Source organism: Protomyctophum bolini, assembly GCF_963924005.1.
Source record: "Protomyctophum bolini genome assembly, chromosome: 7".
NCBI lineage: Eukaryota > Metazoa > Chordata > Actinopteri > Myctophiformes > Myctophidae > Protomyctophum > Protomyctophum bolini.
In genome coordinates this window covers 616,134-632,500 of record NC_137868.1, presented here as the reverse complement: position 1 = coordinate 632,500, position 16,367 = coordinate 616,134, and the positions used below count along the sequence as shown (strand labels likewise).

The window sequence follows — 16,367 nt, the reverse complement described above, 5'->3', positions numbered from 1 at the left end:
GAAGGGGAGGAGCCGGTGGTCACCAAGGCGACGGCTGAGGCCAAAGAGGCGGAGCCTATGGAGGAGTACTCTGAGTACTCGGTGGACTCGGGAACCTATCAGAGCACAGACTACCTGGACCCCTTCTACGACCCCAAGGGACCCGCCGGGGGCCGCAGGCCAACGCTTTCACCACCGCTCACCAGGGGAGACAGCTGTGAGTCTGTCTGTCTGTCTGTCTGTCTGTCTGCCTGCCTGTCTGTCTGTCTGTCTGTCTGTCTGTCTGTCTGTCTGTCTGTCTGTCTGTCTGTCTGTCTGTCTGTCTGTCTGTCTGTCTGTCTGTCTGTCTGCCTGCCTGCCTGTCTGTCTGTCTGTCTGTCTGTCTGTCTGTCTGTCTGTCTGTCTGCCTGCCTGCCTGTCTGTCTGTCTGTCTGCCTGCCTGCCTGCCTGCCTGCCTGCCTGCCTGCCTGCCTGTCTGTCTGCCTGCCTGCCTGCCTGCCTGCCTGCCTGCCTGCCTGCCTGCCTGCCTGCCTGCCTGCCTGTCTGCCTGCCTGCCTGCCTGCCTGCCTGCCTGCCTGCCTGCCTGCCTGTCTGTCTGTCTGTCTGTCTGTCTGTCTGTCTGTCTGTCTGTCTGTCTGTCAGAAGAAGAAGAAGAAGAAGCAGCATGTTGGTTGTTCTTCTGGAGCTTCCAGAAACAAACACCCATCACCCTAACCCTCTCATTGTGGTTTGTTTGTTTTGTAAACACATTGAGAATGAAGGGAAATCTATACGTCATAACGTGTCACTTACGTCACATTGTCTCTTTATTGTCAATGTTTGTGTTTGCACCGTTTGTTTTACATCGACCAATACAACACCTAATCCACAAGAGTTAGACTTTAATATGCGTCAGCGCCCCTCACTTCACATGGGTGTGATTTTTGAGGGGTGCAGCTTTAATGTTTAATGTCTTTCAACGAAGAAAACGCCCATAGACAGGGGGGGGGGGGGCTAATGCATGCTCAGCATCCATACTCTGGTTCTGATTGGCTGTGAAATTGACAGAGGAAGATACTAGATAGCACACACACACTCTATACATGATGGACATATGGAAGAGATACGCACACACACACACACACACACACACACACACACACACACACACACACGCACGCGCGCACGCACACGCACACGCACACGCGCGCGCGCGCACGCACGCACACGCACACACACAACTCTGCGAGCGCTTGTGTGGAGATGGTAGGCAGGCCTTTATTATGTAATGTCTGGCTGTGCTGTCTGGATCAATATAGGCTGTTAGTCTGGCCTCACACAGCCAGCCTTCCTCACTCAGCATTCTGTTAGTCTGGTCTGGCCTCACAGCCTTCCTCACTCAGCATTCTGTTAGTCTGGTCTGGCCTCACAGCCTTCCTCACTCAGCATTCTGTTAGTCTGGTCTGGCCTCACAGCCTTCCTCACTCAGCATTCTGTTAGTCTGGTCTGGCCTCACAGCCTTCCTCACTCAGCATTCTGTTAGTCACCACCGGAGCGGTGGTCACCTCACCACCGGAGCGGTGGTCACCTCACCACCGGAGCGGTGGTCAGCTCACCACCGGAGCGGTGGTCACCTCACCACCGGAGCGGTGGTCACCTCACCACCGGAGCGGTGGTCAGCTCACCACCGGAGCGGTGGTCAGCTCACCACCGGAGCGGTGGTCACCTCACCACCGGAGCGGTGGTCACCTCACCACCGGAGCGCGGTGGTCTCACCTCACCACCGGAACGGTGTGGTCACCTTCACCACCGGAGCGGTGGTCACCTCACCACCCACCGGAGCGGTGGTCACCTCACCACCGGAGCGGTGGTCACCTCACCACCGAAAATCCAGACTATGAATAGGCCTTAAGTCTCAATGCATATCACCCTTTTCAACAGTACGCAGAGCTGTTGAAAAAGTGACGCATGCATACCCTCTAGAAAAGAAATCTCTCTCTCTCTCTCTCCCACGCTCTGTGTGTGTGTCTATGTCTCTCGCCCCTCAGTGCCCACCCCCCACCCCACGGACGGCGTGGACGTTTACTTCGAGATGCCGGGCGACGACAACGAGCACGCCAGCTTCCTGCGAGCCAAGATGTTCCTGGAGGAGAGACGCATGAAACGCATCAATGAGGTGAGACAGGCGGGGGTGAGACAGGTATAGAGGTGAGACAGGTATAGAGGTGAGACAGGTATAGAGGTGAGACAGGCAGGGGTGAGACAGGCGGGGGTGAGACAGGTATAGAGGTGAGACAGGTATAGAGGTGAGACAGGTATAGAGGTGAGACAGGTATAGAGGTGAGACAGGTATAGAGGTGAGACAGGTGGAGGAGAGGTGAGACAGGTATAGAGGTGAGACAGGCAGGGGTCAGACAGGTATAGAGGTGAGACAGGTATAGAGGTGAGACAGGTATAGAGGTGAGACAGGTGTAGAGGTGAGACAGGTGGAGGAGAGGTGAGACAGGTATAGAGGTGAGACAGGTATAGAGGTGAGACAGGTGTAGAGGTGAGACAGGTGGAGGAGAGGTGAGACAGGTAGAGGAGAGGTGAGACAGGTAGAGGAGAGGTGAGACAGGCGGGGGTCAGACAGGTATAGAGGTGAGACAGGTATAGAGGTGAGACAGGTATAGAGGTGAGACAGGTATAGAGGTGAGACAGGTGTAGAGGTGAGACAGGTATAGAGGTGAGACAGGTATAGAGGTGAGACAGGTGTAGAGGTGAGACAGGTGTAGAGGTGAGACAGGTATAGAGGTGAGACAGGTATAGAGGTGAGACAGGTATAGAGGTGAGACAGGTGTAGAGGTGAGACAGGTGGAGGAGAGGTGAGACAGGCGGGGGTCAGACAGGTATAGAGGTGAGACAGGCGGGGGTCAGACAGGTATAGAGGTGAGACAGGTATAGAGGTGAGACAGGTATAGAGGTGAGACAGGTATAGAGGTGAGACAGGCGGGGGTCAGACAGGTATAGAGGTGAGACAGGTATAGAGGTGAGACAGGTATAGAGGTGAGACAGGTATAGAGGTGAGACAGGTGTAGAGGTGAGACAGGTATAGAGGTGAGACAGGTATAGAGGTGAGACAGGTATAGAGGTGAGACAGGTGTAGAGGTGAGACAGGTGGAGGAGAGGTGAGACAGGCGGGGGTCAGACAGGTATAGAGGTGAGACAGGCGGGGGTCAGACAGGTATAGAGGTGAGACAGGTATAGAGGTGAGACAGGTATAGAGGTGAGACAGGTATAGAGGTGAGACAGGCGGGGGTCAGACAGGTATAGAGGTGAGACAGGTATAGAGGTGAGACAGGTATAGAGGTGAGACAGGTATAGAGGTGAGACAGGTATAGAGGTGAGACAGGTATAGAGGTGAGACAGGTATATAGGTGAGACAGGTATAGAGGTGAGACAGGTATAGAGGTGATACAGGTGGAGGAGAGGTGAGACAGGCAGAGATGTACATCAGATCATGAAGGAATGTAGTTACAGTAACATGTCTCCTTACTGTACATCAGATCATGAAGGAATGGGCCGAGGCCGACAACCAGTCCAAGAACCTGCCTCGCTCTGACCGCCAGGCCCTCAACGAGGTGAGGACCATAACCCTAACGGTCTGCTCATAGTCCCGTGACCAGTACCTCTGTATAAGGATGGAGCCCGAAAACCGGGTCCATTACAAACCCGGTTTGGCATTTATTGAGACCCGAGTATCAATAAGCGTTTGGCTTATCGAGTATATAGCCGCAGCGGCTGACGTCACGGGCCGCTCGCTATAAACAGGGCTGGGACGCCACGGGTGGTTGCGTGGTTCGTCCACGTTTGCACCAGACCCTAGAGGAACAGGTAGCAGGGGAGAGAATGTATAACCTCTCTCCCTCTCCCTCTCTCTCTCTCTCTCTCTCTCTCCCCCCTAACAGCACTTCCAGTCCGTGCTCCAGACCCTAGAGGAACAGGTAGCAGGGGAGAGACAGAGGCTGGTGGAGACTCACCTGGCCAGAGTGGTCGCTACGCTCAACAACAACCGACGCCTGGCCCTGGAGAGCTACCTGACGGCTGTGCAGACCACACCCCCACAGGTAAACACACCCCCACAGGTAACAACAAGCCACACCCCCACAGGTAAACACACCCCACAGCTAACAGGCCACACCCCCACAGGTAACAACAAGCCACACCCCCACAGGTAAACACACCCCACAGCTAACAGGCCACACATTGACGATAACGTAAATGACGACGTCGACGCGCCTTTTTGGACGACTAATACCTGACGCTGACAGACAGGCTGAACAAAAACAAATGTCAGAACAAGATTGACGCCGTCGAGTTTAACCAGTTCTCTTTGATGACTAGAATATGACAAGAGGTGCATGTGCGACTGGACAGTAAACTTATACTAGAGAAGACAGAGGAACAGCCACACATATCCACAAGTTCTACTAACTAGAGAAGACAGAGGAACAGCCACAAGTTCTGGGACAGAAAACTGTGTTAAATCCTCTTATTCAGGATGCAGCTAGCATCATGCTAGCTGCATCCTGCTAGCCGTTGTGCTAAGCTAAACCAAAACAAGCACCAATGCATGTCTAGCTTTGGCCAGGGTTGCCAGACTCGTGACTGTGAGAGAGAGAAACAAGCATCCATGCAGGTCTATGATGACAATACGTCAAAACTAAGCAACTATAGGTCTGTCTGTCAAACGTTATTGTCCAATGTTGTTTTAGAGCAGTGGTTCTCAAACACGTTCATGTCAAGGACCTCCAATATTTTAAAGCAACTTTACAGATAAACAAGTCCAAATGTAGCTTATAATGACCAGACTTGGCAACACTGTCTGTAGTTTGAACAGTTGTACAAGCTGTCAAGCTCACAATGTGACTGACCCCACACTGCCCTCTTGCAGCCGGAGCGGGTACTGCAGGCTCTGAAGCGCTACATGGCAGCAGAGCAGAAGGATCGCCGACACACACTGAGACACTACCAGCACATCGAGGCTGTGGACCCTACGAAGGCTGAGCAGATGAAGTTCCAGGTAGTTTAAATACTGTAGTTTTACTGTTGTTTTACTGTAGTTTATACTGTAGTTATTACGGTAGTTATATCAGCGCTGAGACACTATACCAGCACATCGAGGCTGTGGATCCTACGAAGGCTGAGCGGATTAAGTTTCAGGTGTGTTTAATTTAATAGCCTTGTTTATTTATAATGCAGTTTACTGCATATAGTTTAAACCAGAGTTCAGACACTTATAAGAGAGGTGATGTTATGTATCCTCTGGACTTACAGGTTTACACTCACCTGCATGTCATTAATCATTAATGTGATTAATTACAGGTGTACACTCACCTGCACGTCATTAATCATTAATGTGATTAATTACAGGTGTACACTCACCTGCACGTCATTATTGTGATTAATTACAGGTGTACACTCACCTGCACGTCATTAATGTGATTAATTACAGATGTACACTCACCTGCACGTCATTAGTCATTAATGTGATTCATTACAGGTGTACACTCACCTTCACGTCATTAATGTGATTAATTACAGGTTTACACTCACCTGCACGTCATTAATCATTAATGTGATTAATTACAGGTGTACACTCACCTGCACGTCATTAATCATTAATGTGATTAATTACAGGTGTACACTCACCTGCACGTCATTAATCATTAATGTGATTAATTACAGGTGTACACTCACCTGCAAGTCATTAATCATTAATGTGATTCATTACAGGTGTACACTCACCTGCACGTCATTAATCATTAATGTGATTAATTACAGGTGTACACTCACCTGCACGTCATCGAGGAGAGGATGAACCAGAGTCTGGCTCTGCTCTACAAGGTTCCTGTGCTCGCCGAAGAGCTGCACGAAGACATACGTAAGTCTGGGTCCTCGTATTATGAATTGTATAATTATGAAGACATGACGTACAGTAAGTTCTTCATATTATGTCTCATATGAACACAGACGAACAGCGTGTCCTCCCTATTATATATCTGACATGAAGACATGATGTATATGTGTCCCTCACGTCCATCATAATGTCCTGTATGAAGACATGATGTATATGTGTCCCTCACGTCCATCATAATGTCCTGTATGAAGACATGATGTAAGAGTGTCTTCATATTATGTCTTAAGACAGACAAACAGTGTGTCCATATTATTATATAACTGTGGTATCTGCACCTCCTTACAGAGGAGCTAGTGAAGGAGCAGAACATTAACCGTGTCTCCTCCTTACAGAGGAGCTAGTGAAGGAGCAGAACATTAACCGTGTCTCCTCCTTACAGAGGAGCTAGTGAAGGAGCAGAACATTAACCGTGTCTCCTCCTTACAGAGGAGCTAGTGAAGGAGCAGAGCATTAACCGTGTCTCCTCCTTACAGAGGAGCTAGTGAAGGAGCAGAACATTAACCGTGTCTCCTCCTTACAGAGGAGCTAGTGAAGGAGGAGAACATTAACCGTGTCTCCTCCTTACAGAGGAGCTAGTGAAGGAGCAGAACATTAACTGTGTCTCCTCCTTACAGAGGAGCTAGTGAAGGAGCAGAACATTAACTGTGTCTCCTCCTTACAGAGGAGCTAGTGAAGGAGCAGAACATTAACTGTGTCTCCTCCTTACAGAGGAGCTAGTGAAGGAGCAGAGCATTAACTGTGTCTCCTCCTTACAGAGGAGCTAGTGAAGGAGCAGAACATTAACCGTGTCTCCTCCTTACAGAGGAGCTAGTGAAGGAGCAGAACATTAACCGTGTCTCCTCCTTACAGAGGAGCTAGTGAAGGAGCAGAACATTAACCGTGTCTCCTCCTTACAGAGGAGCTAGTGAAGGAGCAGAACATTAACCGTGTCTCCTCCTTACAGAGGAGCTAGTGAAGGAGCAGAACATTAACCGTGTCTCCTCCTTACAGAGGAGCTAGTGAAGGAGCAGAGCATTAACCGTGTCTCCTCCTTACAGAGGAGCTAGTGAAGGAGGAGAACATTAACCGTGTCTCCTCCTTACAGAGGAGCTAGTGAAGGAGGAGAACATTAACCGTGTCTCCTCCTTACAGAGGAGCTAGTGAAGGAGCAGAACATTAACCGTGTCTCCTCCTTACAGAGGAGCTAGTGAAGGAGCAGAACATTAACTGTGTCTCCTCCTTACAGAGGAGCTAGTGAAGGAGCAGAACATTAACCGTGTCTCCTCCTTACAGAGGAGCTAGTGAAGGAGCAGAACATTAACCGTGTCTCCTCCTTACAGAGGAGCTAGTGAAGGAGCAGAACATTAACCGTGTCTCCTCCTTACAGAGGAGCTAGTGAAGGAGCAGAACATTAACCGTGTCTCCTCCTTACAGAGGAGCTAGTGAAGGAGGAGAACATTAACCGTGTCTCCTCCTTACAGAGGAGCTAGTGAAGGAGGAGAACATTAACCGTGTCTCCTCCTTACAGAGGAGCTAGTGAAGGAGCAGAACATTAACCGTGTCTCCTCCTTACAGAGGAGCTAGTGAAGGAGCAGAACATTAACTGTGTCTCCTCCTTACAGAGGAGCTAGTGAAGGAGCAGAACATTAACCGTGTCTCCTCCTTACAGAGGAGCTAGTGAAGGAGCAGAACATTAACTGTGTCTCCTCCTTACAGAGGAGCTAGTGAAGGAGCAGAACATTAACCGTGTCTCCTCCTTACAGAGGAGCTAGTGAAGGAGCAGAACATTAACCGTGTCTCCTCCTTACAGAGGAGCTAGTGAAGGAGCAGAACATTAACCGTGTCTCCTCCTTACAGAGGAGCTAGTGAAGGAGCAGAACATTAACCGTGTCTCCTCCTTACAGAGGAGCTAGTGAAGGAGCAGAACATTAACCGTGTCTCCTCCTTACAGAGGAGCTAGTGAAGGAGCAGAACATTAACCGTGTCTCCTCCTTACAGAGGAGCTAGTGTAGGAGCAGAACATTAACTGTGTCTCCTCCTTACAGAGGAGCTAGTGAAGGAGCAGAGAGGAGACGTCTCCTCCCTGATGACCACCTCCTTCTCGGAGACGCGCACCACGGAGGAGCTGCTCCCCGCCGAGAGCCAGGAGGAGAAAGACGACGAGGAGGAGGAGGAGAGAGCCTGGAAGAACAGACCCTACCCCGTGCCTGTCGGTGCGTACATACATGCACATGCACGCGCACACGCACACGCACACGCACACGCACACGCACACGCACACGTGAATGCATGTTATGATAGTAATTATCTCCTCTCCTCTCCACAGAACCTCAGCCCAATAAGAAAGGTGAGTTGGATAATAGAATACATCCACTAGACTCTAGAGGATGGATCTGTGCCGAGCCTGGGATGTCTGAGATGACTTTTTTATTGATTGATTGAAATCTTTATTAACAGTTTGCAGAATTACAGTACATTTCAAGCACAAACTCAATACAAAGACTGTTAACTGTGAGTGGACGACCCAATTAAGCCTTACACTTGTTTACAACAGGGTCCACATTGTTCAATTCATCAAAACATTTAGAGACAAACAAATAGACACTTCTATGTAGTTAAAGAACAGAACAGGAATTCATCATATAGGAAGCGAAAAGGGAAAAAAAGTATATATACAGTGAGGGGAACAGGGGGATAAAATAAAAGAAAACGAAAGACAGAGTGTAGGGCGCCTGCACACAACACCATGCGTTGATGCCATGTGTGCATATGTGCAGGCACCCAACACCACGTCCATACAAAAACATAGTACAATCCATAGTACAAAGACAGAGTGTAGGGCGCCTGCACACAACACCATGCGTTGATGCCATGTGTGCATATGTGCAGGCACCCAACACCACGTCCATACAAAAACATAGTACAATCCAGATACAAATTCAGCTTTTACAGAGGCCAGTTTCGAATTGCAGCCATCCGTAGGTGCCCTTTGAGAGCAGTTTTGAAGGAGCCAAGGGATTCACATGTCTTAATGACTGTTGGTAGGGCGTTCCACATTTTGGTCGCATAGGAGCGAAAAGAATTTAGTCCCTTGTTTGTGCCGAATCTGGGTTGTACATGGTTTGTTGCACTCCCTCTGGTGTTGTGGGTGTGGACTTCGTTTACATTAAGGAAGTATTTAGACAGGTACATGGGTATCTTGGTGGTGTATCTAATCTTGTGGACCAGACCCATTGCAAGATGCTGTACTCTGTCGTCGACCCTAAGCCATCCCAGCCTGTCAAAGTGGGCAGGGGTGAGGTGGGTTCGGGGGGTGAGGCCAAGTAGGAGCCTGACCAGTTTGTTTTGGGAGGTCTGGAGCCTTGTTTTAAGGGCCTTTGAGGTGCTGTGGTACCAGGAGGTGGATGCATAGTCAAAGAAACCTTGTACAAGGGCTCCTGTTAAGGTCTTCAAGGTGTTTTTGTCGACCAGTGAGGAGATCCTGTAGAGGAATCTTGTTCTTTGATTGACTTTTTTGATTACGTTGGTGGCCATCTTATCACCGGAGAGATTGGCCTCCAGGATGGAACCTAGGTAGGTAATTTGATCCTTCCGTGTGATAATATCATCACCAACTCTAACCAAGAAGCCATCTGCCTTTTTGAGATTACTATTTGATCCGAAGAGAATGGATTCAGTTTTTCCCAGGTGTAAGGATAGTTTGTTATCAGCGAGCCAGGTGCAGATTCTACCGAGTTCAGAGCTTACTGTGATACAGATGTATAGGATTCAGTTGAGATGCAGTACCAACTGAATAAATGTCATGGAGTTGTGAACTTACTGTGTGCTGATGTCAAAGTGTGTCACGTTTTTCTACGTTCAGCACATGGTCTGTCCTATAAGTTGTTAAAGTCTGTCATGTTTGTTTATGTTCAGTGTCTTCAGCGCCTAGAGTTAAACTTTGTCATGTTGTTCTCATCATATAAATTAGAGTTAAACTGTGTTGTTGTTCTCATCATATAAATTAGAGTTACAGTGATTATTGTTTATCTATGCTCAGTGGCGTCAGCACCTAGAGTTAATCTGTGTTGTTCTATATGTTCAGTGGCGTCAGCACCTAGAGTTAATCTGTGTTGTTCTATATGTTCAGTGGCGTCAGCACCTAGAGTTAATCTGTGTTGTTCTATATGTTCAGTGGCGTCAGCACCTAGAGTTAATCTGTGTTGTTCTATATGCTCAGTGGCGTCAGCACCTAGAGTTAATCTGTGTTGTTCTATATGTTCAGTGGCGTCAGCACCTAGAGTTAATCTGTGTTGTTCTATATGTTCAGTGGCGTCAGCACCTAGAGTTAATCTGTGTTGTTCTATATGTTCAGTGGCGTCAGCACCTAGAGTTAATCTGTGTTGTTCTATATGTTCAGTGGCGTCAGCACCTAGAGTTAATCTGTGTTGTTCTATATGTTCAGTGGCGTCAGCACCTAGAGTTAATCTGTGTTGTTCTATATGTTCAGTGGCGTCAGCACCTAGAGTTAATCTGTGTTGTTCTATATGTTCAGTGGCGTCAGCACCTAGAGTTAAACTGTGTTGTTCTATGTGTTCAGTGGCGTCAGCACCTAGAGTTAAACTGTGTTGTTCTATGTGTTCAGTGGCGTCAGCACCTAGAGTTAATCTGTGTTGTTCTATATGTTCAGTGGCGTCAGCACCTAGAGTTAATCTGTGTTGTTCTATATGTTCAGTGGCGTCAGCACCTAGAGTTAATCTGTGTTGTTCTATATGTTCAGTGGCGTCAGCACCTAGAGTTAATCTGTGTTGTTCTATATGTTCAGTGGCGTCAGCACCTGTCACAGACTACGACTACCCCACCTCAGAGAGAGGGCCCACCTACGAATACGAGGACAAGGTAAGAATAATATGATCGCACTTTTTAAAGAGAGACTCACCGCTCACCCAAACACATCTTTCTGTTTTCACTAAAACTACAACATGACGTCACTGAGCCGTGGTGGTAAGAGACTCGCCGCTCACCCAAACACATCTCTCTGTTTTCACAAAAACTACAACATGACGTCACTGAGCCGCGGTGGTAAGAGACTCACCGCTCACCCCAAACACATCTCTCTGTTTTTACTGAAACTACAACATGACGTCACTGAGCCGCGGTGGTAAGAGACTCACCGCTCACCCAAACACACCTCTCTGTTTTCACTAAAACTACAAGATGACGTCACTGACGTTTCACGGTCAGACTACGGTCATAGTATTATTGTCATCACCTGGGTGGCAGGGTGGGTCAGTCGTGTAACTTTCCTGACGTTAAGCTGTGTGTGTGTTCAGCAACACGGCCATGACGTTAAGCTGTGTGTGTGTGTTCAACAACACAGCCATGACGTTAAGCTGTGTGTGTGTGTTCAACAACACAGCCATGACGTTAAGATGTGTGCGTGTTCAACAACACAGCCATGATGTTAAGCTGTGTGTGTGTGTGTGTGTGTGTGTGTGTGTGTGTTCAACAACACAGCCATGACGTTAAGCTGTGTGTGTGTGTGTGTGTGTGTGTGTGTTCAACAACACAGCCATGACGTTAAGCTGTGTGTGTGTGTGTGTTCAACAACACAGCCATGATGTTAAGCTGTGTGTGTGTTCAACAACACAGCCATGACGTTAAGCTGTGTGCGTGTTCAACAACACAGCCATGACGTTAAGCTGTGTGCGTGTTCAACAACACACAATAAAATGATATTCTTTGTGTCCCTGTCAGAGTAACAGCTCAGTGGAACTCAAACAGCTGGTTTATAAAACTCCAGAGATCCAGAGAGACGAACTGGTGAGTTCTAGATTTATTATTATTATTATTATTATTATTATGGGACCAAGAAGTCACGCAGTGTCTTTGGTCACTTATTGTTTTAACCCATTCTGACCTAAGATCAGATTCATACGAGGTTTTCCACTGGACACACACTGGTCTGATTAACCCATTCTGACCTGAGATCAGATTCTAAAAATGTCAGTCGTTCTTTCGATTTTTCAAAAATAGCAGACCTACAAGCTCGTAGTGCGCCACTCGGTGGCGCGCTATGAGCTTGTAGATCTGCTATTTTTCAATAGCTAAAGCATAACATGATGCTAACACCAAAATGGGTTCCCGGTCAGAATGGGTTAAAAAACAACCGCCGTTAGTTTGATGGATTTCCCGTGGTTTGTTTCCTGTGGTTTCCATAGCAACCAGACGCCCTGGAGACGTTCAACCGCGGCGCCATGGTGGGGCTTCTGGTGGTCGCCGTGGCCATCGCCATGGTGATGGTGATCAGCCTCCTATTGGTCCGCAGGAAGCCCTACGGCACCATCAGCCATGGGATCGTTGAGGTAAAATCTCCTTTTATTCCCCAGCCATGGGATCTTAGAGGTAAAAAAAAATCACCTTTTATTCCCCAGCCATGGGATCTTAGAGGTGAAAAATCACCTTTTACTCCCCAGCCATGGGATCTTAGAGGTAAAAATCACCTTTTACTCCCCAGCCATGGGATCTTAGAGGTAATATCACCTTTTACTCCCCAGCCATGGGATCTTAGAGGTAAAAAAAATCACCTTTTACTCCCCAGCCATGGGATCATAGAGGTAATAATCACCGTTTACTCCCCAGCCATGGGATCTTAGAGGTAAAATCACCGTCATAAAACCACAATAATTGAACTCTTTTAGAGTGGTGCCCATTCAGCTGCATGGGGACCGCCTGGAACCCCCTCAAGGACCACCGGTGGTCCCCGGACCACTGGTTGAATACCACTGCTCTATAACAATGTGACCCGTGTCTGTGTGTGTGTGTGTGTGTGTGTGTGTGTGTGTGTGTGTGTGTGTGTGTGTGTGTGTGTGTGTGTGTGTGTGTGTGTGTGTGTGTGTGTGTGTGTGTGTGTGTGCGTGCGTGCGTGCGTGCGTGCGTGCGTGCGTGCGTGCGTGCGCGCGCGCGTGTGTGTGTGTGTGCGTACGTGTGTGCGTGTGTGTGTGTGCGTGTGTGTGTGCGTGCGTGCGTGCGTAGCAGGTTGACCCCATGTTGACCCCAGAGGAACGTCAGCTCAACAAGATGCAGAACCACGGCTACGAGAACCCCACCTACAAGTTCTTTGAACAGATGAACTGAGGAGGCGCGCCATTGGCTGGCTGGCTGCTCCACGGGTCACGCCCACCCAACTGAGGCACGCCATTGGCTGGCTGGCTGACTGGCTGCTCTATGGGTCACGCCCCCCCCCCCCCCCCCCTCTACCCCCACACACCCAATCACTTTACTTTGCCCCCTCCCCCCTAGCCCCGCCCCCCTCATGGTACCCATCCCTAAACCCCTCCCACTGTACAGTAAATGACCAATCATGAACCATCATCATCATCATCATTCATGGAATGTAAACAAACAGGATGTGACATCATTATCACTCTTCTGCTTGAAACAAAAAAAATATCTAATTTCATCATCAATGTTTGTAGATAATCCCCAGGTGGCGCTATCGCCTCTATCCCTAGGGGGGCACTATGGTCTCTGTCCCTAGGGGGGCGCTATCACCTCTGTCCCTAGGGGGGCGCTATCACCTCTGTCCCTAGGGGGGCGCTATCGCCTCTGTCCCCTAGGGGGCGCTATGGTCTCTGCCCCTAGGGGGAGCTATGGTCTCTGTCCCTAGGGGGAGCTATGGTATCTTACGCACCTTTAATAACCAACAGGAAGTTCCATCAGGCTCTTTCATTAGAAACCCAGTACATAAATAGCACCTCCCTGTGTTTCGCTCCCTCTAGTGGTCAGAAATGGCTACTGCCGGCATACCACGTCTCCGTAAAATGAGGCCGACTGGAAAAACGATATATATTTTCGACGCTCGATCGGAACGACACTCGTAAACAAAGCTAAAAAGCGAGGGGAACTTTACGACGAGCTAACCTCGCCGCCGTACGTAAAAAAACCAAAGTAGGGACCGGGGAACGCCCAGCTTCGGGACGTTCCGTTAAGTAGCGTAACGCTAACGTTAGCGTAACGTTAGCGCAATGCTACGCTACGGACGGAAACGTCAGCGGAGTTGCGACGTTTTGCTGGCTTCAATCAATCGAGCTCGCCGCTTCGGAACGAAAACACGGCTTGCTTAATTCAAACAGCCAAAGGCTCATTTATAACTCGTCGAAAACGACAAGGAAAACGATGCGGAAAAAGTAGTGACGCAACGTGACATTTTTATTCGTAGTTCGCGGCCGGTTTGACGTTTTATAAATGATAAACAACCTGTGGCTTCTAGGAAGAATTAGGCTGAAAATGTACCAAATATTTTTGTTCGGTTATAACTTAGTCCGTGATCTATCTAAAAGAAAAAGAAAAAAAAAAGAGAAAAAGGGGTTTGTAAAGGGATAATTAAAAATGGCAGCATGACAGTGTGGTGTTGCGACTCTAGCGTTTTCATGACAGTGTGGTGTTACGACGCTAGCGTTTTCATGACAGTGTGGTGTTATGACTCTAGCGTTTTCATGACAGTGTGGTGTTATGACTCTAGCGTTTTCATGACAGTGTGGTGTTATAACTCTAGCGTTTTCATGACAGTGTGGTGTTACGACGCTAGCGTTTTCATGACAGTGTGGTGTTATAACTCTAGCGTTTTCATGACAGTGTGGTGTTATAACTCTAGCGTTTTCATGACAGTGTGGTGTTATGACTCTAGCGTTTTCATGACAGTGTGGTGTTATGACTCTAGCGTTTTCATGACAGTGTGGTGTTATGACTCTAGCGTTTTCATGACAGTGTGGTGTTACGACGCTAGCGTTTTCATGACAGTGTGGTGTTATGACTCTAGCGTTTTCATGACAGTGTGGTGTTATGACTCTAGCGTTTTCATGACAGTGTGGTGTTATGACTCTAGCGTTTTCATGACAGTGTGGTGTTACGACGCTAGCGTTTTCATGACAGTGTGGTGTTATGACTCTAGCGTTTTCATGACAGTGTGGTGTTATGACTCTAGCGTTTTCATGACAGTGTGGTGTTATGACTCTAGCGTTTTCATGACAGTGTGGTGTTATGACTCTAGCGTTTTCATGACAGTGTGGTGTTATAACTCTAGCGTTTTCATGACAGTGTGGTGTTATGACTCTAGCGTTTTCATGACAGTGTGGTGTTATAACTCTAGCGTTTTCATGACAGTGTGGTGTTATAACTCTAGCGTTTTCATGACAGTGTGGTGTTATAACTCTAGCGTTTTCATGACAGTGTGGTGTTATAACTCTAGCGTTTTCATGACAGTGTGGTGTTATAACTCTAGCGTTTTCATGACAGTGTGGTGTTATAACTCTAGCGTTTTCATGACAGTGTGGTGTTATAACTCTAGCGTTTTCATGACAGTGTGGTGTTATAACTCTAGCGTTTTCATGACAGTGTGGTGTTATGACTCTAGCGTTTTCATGACAGTGTGGTGTTATAACTTTAGCGTTTTCATGACAGTGTGGTGTTATGACTCTAGCGTTTTCATGACAGTGTGGTGTTATAACTCTAGCGTTTTCATGACAGTGTGGTGTTATAACTCTAGCGTTTTCATGACAGTGTGGTGTTATGACTCTAGCGTTTTCATGACAGTGTGGTGTTATAACTCTAGCGTTTTCATGACAGTGTGGTGTTATGACTCTAGCGTTTTCATGACAGTGTGGTGTTATGACTCTAGCGTTTTCATGACAGTGTGGTGTTATGACTCTAGCGTTTTCATGACAGTGTGGTGTTATGACTCTAGCGTTTTCATGACAGTGTGGTGTTACGACGCTAGCGTTTTCATGACAGTGTGGTGTTATGACTCTAGCGTTTTCATGACAGTGTGGTGTTATGACTCTAGCGTTTTCATGACAGTGTGGTGTTACGACGCTAGCGTTTTCCGTGTTGTTCCCGTTTCCCTTTTTGAAGTCGCGAAGAAGAAAAAAAACATCGCCGGTCAAAAATGTACAATGTAAATAATACCGTTAAGAAAAGTAATCTACATAGTACTAGATAGACATTTCTATGATTAATTTGCATTGATGTAACTGAATAAGACAAAAAAAAAACTAAAAACACAACAAAAAAAAACCTATAAAAAAAAAAAAAACTAAAATAAAAAGCGTTCCACATTGTGCTGTTTTCCGGAGAGGGAGAGAAGACATTTTCTCCTAACATGGCTGATTGAAAACGGACTGTTGCATAAACCAGCACAAGACTAAAAACGACACAGTAAAAAAACTTCTGACTGAATGTATTTTAGGTAGAGATTCCATCTCCTTCTTTTTTTTTATGAGTAGCCGTTTTGTTTGTTCATTAATTAATTTGTTTTGTTTCGTTCGTTCGTCTCATCGTGCGCCGCTAGGTCGAACGTAGCTTCACCCGATCGATGCCCTGCTCGTCCACTAGGGGTCAGTAGAGAGCCTCCATCACGTCTCTGCGCGCACGCGCGCAGAGAGTGTTGGTGGTGTATGTGGCGATTTATTTTACCGCGTAGCGATCTCGTTGT

The 16,367-nt window shown here is 47.7% G+C and overlaps 1 protein-coding gene across 1 annotated transcript in view; it reads left to right on the top strand.

Moving 5' to 3' along the window:
• aplp1 (amyloid beta (A4) precursor-like protein 1) overlaps nucleotides 1–13,068 on the top strand; it is a gene marked incomplete at its 5' end in the record, with an annotated part of 42,978 nt that extends 29,910 nt beyond the window's left edge. Inside the window, 12 exons of the mRNA XM_080767275.1 lie at nucleotides 1–196; nucleotides 2,007–2,134; nucleotides 3,504–3,578; nucleotides 3,906–4,064; nucleotides 4,892–5,020; nucleotides 5,782–5,881; nucleotides 7,942–8,109; nucleotides 8,223–8,243; nucleotides 10,701–10,774; nucleotides 11,633–11,698; nucleotides 12,097–12,240; nucleotides 12,911–13,068. The exon at nucleotides 1–196 is cut by the window's left edge and continues 72 nt beyond it. Of these exons, the coding sequence (XP_080623401.1) occupies nucleotides 1–196; nucleotides 2,007–2,134; nucleotides 3,504–3,578; nucleotides 3,906–4,064; nucleotides 4,892–5,020; nucleotides 5,782–5,881; nucleotides 7,942–8,109; nucleotides 8,223–8,243; nucleotides 10,701–10,774; nucleotides 11,633–11,698; nucleotides 12,097–12,240; nucleotides 12,911–13,012 (1,362 nt within the window). The 3' untranslated portion in view covers nucleotides 13,013–13,068. The remainder of the gene's footprint in view (nucleotides 197–2,006; nucleotides 2,135–3,503; nucleotides 3,579–3,905; nucleotides 4,065–4,891; nucleotides 5,021–5,781; nucleotides 5,882–7,941; nucleotides 8,110–8,222; nucleotides 8,244–10,700; nucleotides 10,775–11,632; nucleotides 11,699–12,096; nucleotides 12,241–12,910) is intronic.
• Between the last annotated feature and the right edge of the window lie 3,299 nt (nucleotides 13,069–16,367).